The sequence below is a fragment of the Palaemon carinicauda genome, chromosome 29 (genome assembly GCF_036898095.1).
Source record: "Palaemon carinicauda isolate YSFRI2023 chromosome 29, ASM3689809v2, whole genome shotgun sequence".
Taxonomy (NCBI): domain Eukaryota; kingdom Metazoa; phylum Arthropoda; class Malacostraca; order Decapoda; family Palaemonidae; genus Palaemon; species Palaemon carinicauda.
Genome location: NC_090753.1, coordinates 69,748,527 through 69,761,200, shown reverse-complemented (window position 1 = coordinate 69,761,200; position 12,674 = coordinate 69,748,527). Strand labels below are relative to the sequence as shown.

Here is a 12,674-nt window from a genome sequence, read left to right as displayed (position 1 = left end):
CACGCAAATATTTTAGTAAAAAAAAAAAGGCGTCTTAACGCAAATGTTTTAGTAAAAAAACCTTTCTACGCAAACGTTTTTAGTAGCAAAGGCTTCACACGCAAATGTTTAGTAGCAAAGGCTTCCCTCGCAAATGTTTAGTAGCAAAGGCTTTCTACGTAAACGTTTTAGTAGCAAAGTCTTTACAAACGTTTTAGCAAAGGCTTTCTACGCAAACGTTTTAGTAGTAAAGGCTTTCCAGGCAAACGTTTTTAGTAGCAAAGACTTTCCAGGCAAACGTTTTAGTAGCAAAGGCTTTCTACGCAAACGTTTTAGTAGCAAAGACTTTCCAGGCAAACGTTTTAGTAGCAAAGGCTTTCTACGCAAACGTTTTAGTAGCAAAGACTTTCCAGGCAAACGTTTTAGTAACAAAGTCTTTCTACACAAATGTTTTAGTAGAAAAAGGTAGTTCTATGCAAACGTTTTAGTAACAAAGACTTTCTTTGCAACATTTTTGTAGCAAAGGCTTTCTATGCAATCGTTTTAGTAGCAAAAGGTATCTTCGCAAACGTTTTAAGAGAAAATATTTCCATCAAAGCAAACTTTTTATCTAAATAAGTTGAGGACACGGATGCCGTTTTCTTTAAAAAAGTTGAGGACACGGATGCCGTTTTCTTTAAAAAAGTTGAGGACACGGATGCCCGTTTTCTTTAAAAAAGTTGAGGACACGGATGCCGTTTTCTTTTAAAAAGTTGAGGACACGGATGCCATTTTCTTTAAAAAAGTTGAGGACACGGATGCCGTTTTCTTTAAAAAAGTTGAGGACACGGATGCCGTTTTCTTTAAAAAAGTTGGGGACACGGATGCCGTTAGTCTACCTACTGTGGCATTCCTATAAAGCGTCCAGCCATTCACATACAGTACAATCCTGATAACACATAATGCAATGTGAATAACTTACATTATAAACCAGTGTATGGACAGTAACTACAGCTGAATAATCCCAAACACTTTTCAAGAATCGTAAAATATCTAATAGATAAAAACACGGTTACAAAGCCTATAAGCCATATGCACTGCGTGATCTAAGAAGCCATTTTAATATTGTATGTATATATATAGTATATATATATAGTATCCCATTTACCATAAATAATCTATGAAAAGGAATATTTCACATCTGGTTATTTAAGCCAAGTAAATTATAATAATGAATTGATATAAATATATATATATATATATACTATGCATATATATACATTATATATATAAATATATATATACATATATATATACATATATATATATAAATATATATACATATATATATATATATATATATATAAATATATATATATATATATAAATATATATATATATATATAATATATATATATATAAATATATATAATATATATAAATATATATTAGTATATATATATTTATATATATATAAATATATATATATATATATATATATGTATATATATATAAATATATATATATATATATATATATAAATATATATATACATATATATATAAATATAAATAAATATATATAATATTATATATGTATATAATATATATATATATATATATATATATATATACACACACACATATATATATATACACACACACACACACATATATATATATTATATATATATAAACTAGCACATCACAAGAAACCTGTGAAACCGCTCAAGAAGTCTATTAGATCGTTTAAAAAGGGGAATATTTATGGTAGACGGAGTGTCTGAAACAGCAGACATTAAAGGCGAGTTCCAATGTGCTTGGTGTTAGTTGCTCGGAAGTGGGTGTGGGATGCAGACCTAATTTTCTACTGGAAACAATCTGTGAGTTACGCCATTCAAAGAGAAAGAAGACAAAGCGAGAGAGGTCAAATGAAAGATGTGTGTGTATATATATATATAGTATATATGTATATATATGTATATATATATATATATATATATACACAGTATATACAGTATATATATAAAGTATATGCATATACATAAATAAATATATATACATATATATATGTGAATATATACATATATACATATATATATATATTATATATATATGCATATATATATATATATATATATACACATCTATATATACATACACATACACACAAATTCGTATATATACAGGGGACGGACTAGATGCACAGTTTCCTATTTACACCCTTAGTCTAGATGCTATAAATGCTGCCATTTCTAGTGTCTACACTCCAAATTCTAAGTCATTATTGCTTCTAGGTTTCTGTACAGCAACACCAGTTGGCCACAACCAACTGTTTCGTGTGAAACAACATTCTATACTCAATTTTTCTTAATGCGGAGCATTTGCACCGACTCGCAGGGGTGCCTTTTTTTAGTTCGGGAACGTTTCCTGATCGCTGATTGGTTGGACAAGATCATTCTAACCAATCAGCGATCAGGAAACTTGCCCTTTTAGCTCGGAAAAGTTTCCTGATCGCTGATTGGTTGGACAAGATAATTCTGACCAATCAGCGATCAGGAAACTTGCCCTTTTAGCTCGGAAAAGTTTCCGGATCGCTGATTGGTTGGACAAGATAATTCTAACCAATCAGCGATCAGGAAACTTGCCCTTTAGCTCGGAAAAGTTTCCTGATCGCTGATTGGTTGGACAAGATAATTCTAACCAATCAGCGATCAGGAAACTTGCCCTTTTAGCTCGGGAAACGTTTCCTGATCACTGATTGGTTGGACGAGATCATTCTGACCAATCAGCGATCAGGAAACTTGCCCTTTTAGCTCGGAAAAGTTTTCCTGATCACTGATTGGTTGGACAAGATCATTCTGACCAATCAGCGACCAGGAAACGTTTCGGGGCTAAAAGTCACTGCAGCGAGTCAGTGCAAATATAATAATGGTTGGTAATTGTGACATAACGGATTAAGACTTGAGAACAAAAACCTGGTATCATATCGAAAAAAAAAAATTAAAAGAAAAAAAAATACGAACAATTCAAATAAATAATTTGAATTTTTTTGGCTGGTCATGAAGGGTAAAATAAATTCTGATAATTTCAAATGTTATTCAGTAAGTTATGAAGGAGGATTTGCTGATCATACAGATATTTTTTAACAACAAAAAAAATGTTTTGTGGCTACGGAAAACATTTTAGTGGAGGTTCAAGTCTGTTTTTTTTTTAAACCCATAAAAAGACAGTGTTTGACGGATGAAGAAACCATGAATGACCTATAAATAAATCAGCTATTTGTGTACGAGAATAACTAATAAATAATTATTAATAAATAATTAATCATATATGAACAGCTAAAGTGATGATTTGTAGGTAATAAATTACATTTTATCCAATTAATCGGATTGTAAGTAATTAATAATAATAATAAAATCTATAAAATAATAATAATAATAATAATAATAATAATAATAATAATAATAACTATAATAATAAAAAATAATAATAATAAAAATAATAACAATAATAATAATAACAATAATAATAATAATACAAATAATAATAACCATAATAAATAATAATAAAAATAATAATAATAAAAATAATAACAATAATAATAATAATAACAATAATAATAATAATAACAATACAAATAATAATAATAATAATAATAATAATAAAAATATTAATAATAAAAATAATAATAATAATAATAAATAAAAACAAGATATTAAAGATAAACAAAAAAAAAATTCTAAAAAAAATATTCCTTAGTGAAGAAATAAGCTTTCTGACAATTGAACTGAATAGCTCATTGATAATAATTATACATTAATAACTACCTGATTTTAATGATAGAAGATTTTGTACATGAATTGTATAAATCCTCATATACAGAAATAAGAAATAAGAAATCCCTCTATCAATTTATGGAAAAACTATCCCATACTACTTAGAAGAATTAACGATTAAAATAATGAATTATTCAGTAAAAACAAAAATAATTATTTTCAATAAAGCTTGTCTGGGAGTTATCAAGAAGGAAAAAAACTTAATGATTAAAATAATGACGAATTATTCAGTAAAAACAAAAATAACTATTTTCAATAAAGCTTGTTTGGGAGTTATCATGAAGGAAAAAAACTTGATGTTAAAATAATGACGAATTATTCAGTAAAAACAAAAATAATTATTTTCAATATAGCTTGTTTGGGAGTTATCATAAAGGAAAAAAACTTGATGATAAAATAATGACGAATTATTCAGTAAAAACAAAAATTATTTTCAATAAAGCTTGTTTGGGAGTTATCATGAAGGAAAAAAAAACTTAATGATTAAAATAATGACGAATTATTCAGTAAAATCAAAAATAAATATTTTCAATAAAGCTTGTTTGGGAGTTATTATGAAGGAAAAAAACTTAATGATTAAAATAATGACGAATTATTCAGTAAAAACAAAAATAATTATTTTCAATAAAGCTTGTTTGGGAGTTATCATGAAGGAAAAAAACTTAATGATTAAAATAATGACGAATTATTCAGTAAAAAACAAGTATGCGTTTCATTAATAAAGCTTGTTTGGGAGTTATTATAAAGGAACAAGAAACTATAAATAGTATTCCTTTAACATTAAACCTGGATCTATTTTCAAACGAGCTGTTCTTATGTGTAATCTGTATAAAAAAAAAAATAAAGTCAGACATCTTCACTGTGATTTTAAAATAATTTTAATAATTCTAATGGTAATAATTTAAAAATTTTTAGTAATAACAATTCTAAAAATAATAATAATAATAATAATAATAATAATAATAATAATAATAATAATAATAATAATAATAATAATAACGAGCTGTTCTTATGTGTAATTGTATAAAAGAAAAAGTCAGACATCTTCACTGCGATTTTAATAATAATTTTAATAATTCTAATGATAATAATTTAATTTTTTTAGTAATAATAATTCTAAAAATAATAATAATAATAATAATAATAATAATAATATTTTATAATATGCAGAAAATTCTTCTCTCCTGCAAAACTTGAACCTCGATTAGATTTGCATCTGGAAAACCAAACCCACGAATGCAATAACTGATCTTCTTCCTAAATTTCCAAAGGAACATGAGACTTCAGGGAAGGAAGGAAGGACCGGGGGGGAAAAGGGTTGGGGGGTGGGTGGGTGGGGCCTATCCGGCTATGCTTTGACGCACCTACGAAAAACTACTGGGTTAAATAGTAGGAAAAATCACTTGCACTTACAGCATATACTTACGAGTGTTTATTTTTAGCTACTAGCAACATCCTTCATTTCTACTTTGCCGCAACTCTGGGGTAATTTAAGGTCATGATGTCATGTGTAAATTATCAGTGGAATGGGGAACTTCAGAAGGAGATGGCTGGTGTGGTCATCTACACCTCAATAGGATTATTGGGGGGAGAAGATAAGGGATCTGTAGGCATAGGATCATTTAGAGGATCATTTTGGTCTCCTTGAGAGCATTACTCTGGCAGCAAACTTAAACCACTTGAGTTATCTCTTCCTGTTCCTTTCACGGCAGAAAACGAATGTCCTTTCGCAGAACGAACGGTATCTGCCGTGGTTGATTCGTAGCCTCGTTGAGAACGGCCGTTTTTATCATAATCAAGGGATGCTTTACAAGGATTTACTTACAATGGGTGTTCTTCCATTTAAGTATCCTGTTTCACCGGTACTTTCTATTGTAGGACTCGACATCCTTGTTTGATTCAAGGGCCAGGCTCAACGAAATTGCATCTTACTACATTTGGAGGCCAGGTTAAAGATTGGGTTAGAAAATTTGAGGGGGAGGAAAACAAGTGTCAGTTAGGTTTAAAAAAAGAAGCATCCACGAGGTCTTGATTACCTGTGAAGAGAAGAAGAATTTCAAGCACGGTGGGTGGAAAAAAGATGGAGTCAGATTAAAAAAAAAAAAAAAAACGGAGAAAGAAATGCGAGTGCCAAAGTTGCGTCACTGAAAAATGGTGGGTTATGTGTCTGAGGAAAGAGAAAAAAAAAATGATAAAAGAAGCTTGATTCCGTTTTCTGAGGCAAAATAAAAAGTGGCGAGGCATACTCACGTAATTTCCATCTTGAGGAAATTCTCAAAGGATTCGTTCATGCCATAGTGATCCATGGCCATGAAGAGGGTGTTGACGACGATACACAGAGTGATAAAGAGTTCGACAAAAGGATCGAACACTATCAGGTGAATTAATTCGGCAAACTTGACCCAGAGCCAACAACAGTCCCACACACAGAAAAAGTCGACGGTTTTGCCCAAGAGTTCTATCAACTTTTTCTTGATCTTATCCTTAAGAGTTTCCTCCTCCTCTTCTGCAGGAAAATAATAGATGGAAACTATAAAATGTGTTAGTAAAGGACCTTAGACCCACGGAGGAAGGATGGCACAGTCATTTCACTACTCATAAACATCAAACAAGGTCAGGGGCACGTGACCTCACTCGGGGCATGACCTTTCTAAAAGCCGGTATATTTAACATTATATAATGAGAGAGAGAGAGAGAGAGAGAGAGAGAGAGAGAGAGAGAGAGAGAGAAAAATTCCAAGTATAGATTTTTTATCAAGAGCAAGAATTCTGTTTAGAATTTTTATTCAACAGGCTCCACGACAGAGAGAGAGAGAGAGAGAGAGAGAGAGAGGAAATTCTATATTTAGATCATTCATACAAGGTCTACTGCAGAGAGAGAGAGAGAGAGAGAGAGAGAGAGAAAAAAAATTCTATATTTAGATCATTCATACAAGCTCTACTGCAGAGAGAGAGAGAGAGAGAGAGAGAGAGAGAGGGGGTATGTTACTATATTCAGATCATTCATACAAGGTCTACTGGAGAGAGAGAGAGAGAGAGAGAGAGAGAGAGAGAGAGGAAATTCTATATCTAGATCATTCATACAAGGTCTACTGCAGAGAGAGAGAGAGAGAGAGAGAGAGAGAGAGAGAGAGAGGTATGTTACTATATTCAGATCATTTCATACAAGCTCTACTGCAGAGAGAGAGAGAGAGAGAGAGAGAGAGAAAGAGGAGAGAGAGAGAGAGAGAGAGAGAGGTATGTTACTATATTTAGATCATTCATACAAGGTCTACTGCAGAGAGAGAGAGAGAGAGAGAGAGAGAGAGAGAGAGAGGTATGTTACTATATTCAGATCATTCATATAAGCTCTACTGCAGAGAGAGAGAGAGAGAGAGAGAGAGAGAGAGAGGGGCATGTTACTATATTTAGATCATTCATACAAGCTCTACTGCAGAGAGAGAGAGAGAGAGAGAGAGAGAGAGGCATGTCACTATATTTAAATCATTCATACAAGCTCTACTGCAGAGAGAGAGAGAGAGAGAGAGAGAGAGAGAGAGGTATGTTACTATATTTAGATCATTCATACAAGGTCTACTGCAGAGGGAGAGAGAGAGAGAGAGAGAGAGAGAGAGAGAGAGGTATGTTACTATATTCAGATCATTCATACAAGGTCTACTGCAGAGAGAGAGAGAGAGAGAGAGGCATGTTACTATATTTAGATCATTCATACAAGCTCTACTGCAGAGAGAGAGAGAGAGAGAGAGAGAGAGAGAGAGAGAGAGGTATGTTACTATATTCAGATCATTCATATAAGCTCTACTGCAGAGAGAGAGAGAGAGAGAGAGAGAGAGAGAGAGATCTTCGATAGATTTCATTCTACCTTTATCCTTAACGATTCGAGCAATCGTTGAAACCACAAGGGAAGAATAAACAAAAGCAATGGGGGAAAAAAAAAAAACTCTTGGTCACGTGTCCCTTTTCAAACACATATAACAATCAAGACTACTGGAGGGGGGATCCGAAGGGAAAGAGAGAGACAAGAGAAAAAAAAACATTCAAGAATAAGAATTTGGTTCTTGAAGATCAAAAAATGATTCACGCTCGCTTTCTGTGCCTCCAACCTCGATCTCCTGTTGTTGGGGGGGATGTGGGGGTTTATAGGTGGGAGGGAGTTAGTATGGTAGACAGTTTATCATAATTAGAAATTCACTAAGCTAGTATAGTTTATCTCCAATGATGTTACAACTACTAATTCTCTCTAAAGTATTGTCTTTAAGTAATAGCTTAATTTTCTGTAATTCAATTGGTTCAATTTGAAAAAATCCAAAAATTATCAGCAACAAAATTCAACCTTTTAGTCCTTCAAGAGTTGTGAAATTCTCCCCTTATAGTAATTATGTAATAAGAATCAAAGTACATTTATATATATTTCACAAAAATTATTCTTATATTCTAAATTTAATATCATCTTCTAAACAATAATTTGTATCAGCAATGATAATCAACCAAAGATTTAACATGGTAATATTTGGAAGGACGACTTAATATTATACATAAGTGATCTTAAAATTATAGATTATTCATATTACTTTATATATGACATTAATGTATAACTTGTATTGCACTGTCATTCAATAACATAATGCAATAGATCTTTTAACTGTGGAAATACAGTATAAGTACTCTTGTTACTATAACTATGGTTTTGAATTACAATTAATACTAACATTTGATCTAGGAAAATTCCATGTACTTTTTTTCAAGAAACAAGTCTTCATTACAAAATACTAAACTCCTCCACTAAAAAAAAGGTATATTATAATTCCTCTTTAACTTTTAAGAGGCTCACTACAAGTTAATTGTATTTTATTCAATAAACAATTATGGCAATTTGACTACAGCTTGTTAACAAATATGATTCAATTGGATAATTTAATCACAATGCTATCATTTATTTATCTATTTCGTTATTTAATTTCCTCACTGAGCTATTTTTCCCTGTTGGAGCCCTTGGGCTTATAGCATCTTGCTTTTCCAACTTGGGTTATAGCTTGGCTAGTAATAATAATAATAATAATAATAATAATAATAATAATAATAATAATAATAATAATAATAATAATAATAATAATAATAATAATAATGTTAGGTTTAATGAGGTGAATCCTCATAAAATTTAAAAAAAGTTTAATAGTAACATTATTTCTATTTTCATCAATTCAAAATTTTTCAGTTCAATACTGACATTATTTCTATTTTCATTAATTCATTTTTTTTTTCTGAAATAGGAATTTTATCATTCTATTCAGTGTTGGCTTTGATGCCATGAAGATACAATGCAATAATCCTTGGAACAATGAATAGCTTAAATTTATATTATATAAAATTTACGTATAGATGAAAGCAAAATTAAGAACACAACCAGAATAGAACATTTCAGTATTCATTACTTGTTAGATTTACAAAAATAAGATAGCAATTGAATCATTAACATCTTATACATAATTTGCCATTTTATCATTATAGTTTCCCTCTAAGAAATTTACTGTTTGTAAACTTGGTTGTATCTTTATTGTTTTATTTTGTTATTTCTCTCAGTATAAATCAAATAAAGATATCAATTAGAATTTCCATCAGATGTACAGTTATAGCTGATTGAATATCATGATTAAATATAAAAACAATTGCTGTAATGCAAATAATCAGACTTTGTAAGACTGTCATATTCTTGCAATTCTAAGTAAGCTTGTTAATGAGCATTAGTTCTTTATACAGTACTGTATAATACAAAATTTAGTTCTTTTATTTTTTTTCCATAGAAGTGACTTTGGTGCTCAATCATCTCTAAACAGTAGCATGCTGTGATATCATGCCCCATGTATACACTTCTTTTTTATATTGACTCTTTCCATGTTGATATCCCTGACGTTTAACAGTTTTCTGAACTTGTTAATTAAAAGAAATTATCAATTTTATTTTATCAAATGAGAAGTACTGGTGCCCTTCAATAGATGACATTGTTCAAATGAATTAAAGTTGATATTTACTACAGCGATTACATTCGCAATTAAACAGGGGGATACTTTTTGAATTTCCTAACAAATCATTGAAATACAGCTCATTGCAACCAAGTGATTCTCCTTCAAATTAATATTTGTTTTTTAAAACTTCGAGAAAAGCCTTATAAAACAGATATGTAAAACGATTGATTCAAAAGAAGCACGTGAACGGACGAAGGAATATCAACATTTTAAGAAATTCAAATATCTTCCAGAGACTGGAAATAAAAGTCCTTTTGCATTTGTGAAATGCAATCAAACTCCTATATCTTTATATGCCTATGGTTAGATTTAGTAGATCTATCTGTATATACAGTGACAGAAATTGTGCGCAACTCCTGGCGGGGTTCTGCTCCGGTAGACCTTTTCTGGTCTCATCACAATGCGTCCTTGTGGCCTGTTAGAGATCCCCCTCGAAATTATAAAATTGCTAATAAATAGTTCCAAAGGCTAAGGCAGAACAGTATATCAAGGATTGATTTAACATTTCTCAACCTTGATATGAAGTATTCGAACGCCATGAAAAAGTGGAGGTCCACCTATGATTGGAAGTACTGCAACCCTATCAAAAAGTGGAGGTCCACCTATGATTGGAAGTACTGCAACCCTATCAAAAAGTGGAGGTCCACCTATGATTGGAAGTACTGCAACCCTATCAAAAAGTGGAGGTCCACCTATGATTGGAAGTACTGCAACCCTATCAAAAAGTGGAGGTCCACCTATGATTGGAAGTAATGCAACCCTATCAAAAAGTGGAGGTCCACCTATGATTGGAAGTAATGCAACCCTATCAAAAAGTGGAGGTCCACCTATGATTGGAAGTACTGCAACCCTATCAAGAAGTGGAGGTCCACCTATGATTGGAAGTACTGCAACCCTATCAAAAAGTGGAGGTCCACCTATGATTGGAAGTACTGCAACCCTATCAAAAAGTGAAGGGTCCACCTATGATTGGAAGTATTATAAACCCACCAGAAGATGGTGGCCCCCAAAAAAAGGTGTTTCATATATATATTTCTGAATCATAATTAAGTAACTGTGCATTCTGCTTTAGCCTTGAGAATGAAAATAGTATCAAATGCTTTGAACAATGATTTTACCTTATTTTTGCGCCAAGTTAATAAGCATTATGATGTTTCAGGTTGTTTGTGCTAGCACAAGGTAATCAGGACCAAGGCTGTAAGGGTATTCTGGAGATATGTATTAAAGTTTAATTTCAAGTACCATAGAACATAAAAATGCCATAAATGACCAATTATAACGACTGTTGCATTTATTAGATTCCCTGTAAAGCTATGAAACAGTTCTTGATTAGCTATTGCAGTTTGTGAGAACATGAATATCTGCATATCTATGTTCTCACAAACTGCTAACCTGTTCTTTGGAAAACCTAAAACAAAAATCTAATGTGTACAAATGAAAAATAATTCTCAAGCTATTTTTCAGATTGGTATATAAGAACCTTATCAAATGACTATTGGTTTTACAATGACACACTGCTCCAAAAGACCCTTACGTAAAATCAAAACAACCTAGGAACATCATAGACATGCGGTAACATTATTTGCAAACAGGCCAAATTACTATTTGCAAACAGGCTACCAAGCCAGGACGAGCTACTGGCTTTCATTAAACTGATACACAGAGCTTCAGTCCAGATGCTATAAATACAGGCCGTGTAACTTCAGGTAGGCACCAGGCATAGCCATCTATTACTACATGATGCAGACGCCAAGCATAAACATCTCTGAGGCTAATAGACATACATATAGTGTCAACATATACATAAACATCATAGCTTTCATGGAACAAACAGAGGGAAGGAAAGCGGAAGAAAAGGATAGGAAAAAGAATCATAAAAATAAACTTAGAAGCGGAAGCCATTTTCTTTGTGTTCTTGTTGAAAGGTGGAGTAGTTCGTTGTAAATCATCGTCTTTAGTTACTGTGGATTTTTGTTGGTGATCTTGGGTCATGTGAGATTGTATATATTGTTTGTCATCGGGAAATTTAGATTTTCACAATTTTGTTGTGATGAATGAGGTATTTTGACAGTGGCAGAGAAAAGTAGTACTATTCTAGAGACACAAAATAAAAGCTATAGTAACATTTAGTAAGGTGTTTTTTAGCAATTATGGGTCACAGCTTGTCAGTTCTTTGTATACCACCTTTGAGGCAAAGACTGAATTCAAGTTTAAAGAGCACCTTCCTCTCAACGTACTTCATGGCAATTTGTAATTTGGCGAATGCTGATCACATGACAACAGCGATAAAGAACTTCATTAAATTATCAGAGCCTGACCATAATTATAATAAACTAACCTAAAATAGGTCAAGCTCACAAACAGAGGGTGAAATCTGACAAGCTGCGCGACCCGTGTTTCCGCACCATCATTGCCACCAACGATGAGGTACGACTGGTTAATATATATATATATATGGTGTTTAGCGACTAAGAGGCTATAGATATAAGATTAGAGTGAACTATCAAATATGATTCTCAAAGTGAAACCAAAAAAAGGATGACAACAATATATATATATTTATATATATACGAAACAATATAAAGGATAAGTACGCACCCTCTTCGTCAACTGAACCAAATGAAGAGTAAGGATGATGTGAGAAGTGGGGAAGGGAGTAGGACAAAGGTTAACAATGACTATATCGTTAAGTACCATAAATGACATTTACATAGATTTACAACTACACACTGCAATTCTCTTTTCACATTTACGACTAAAGGAACTGCCAATAGATTCTAAGAACACCGGTTACTGAACAATGCAGGTAAGGCTTCCTTGGGAACTGTCGGCTCGGTTTTTTTTTTTTTTTTTTTT

General features: G+C 31.9%; 1 protein-coding gene across 1 annotated transcript in view; it reads right to left on the bottom strand.

The window, feature by feature from the left end:
* Positions 1 to 12,674, bottom strand: part of LOC137622233 (sodium channel protein para-like) — a 118,104-nt gene that overhangs the window by 49,567 nt on the left and 55,863 nt on the right. The window contains 2 exon segments of the mRNA XM_068352727.1: positions 6,047 to 6,057; positions 6,060 to 6,326. Of these exon segments, the coding sequence (XP_068208828.1) occupies positions 6,047 to 6,057; positions 6,060 to 6,326 (278 nt within the window).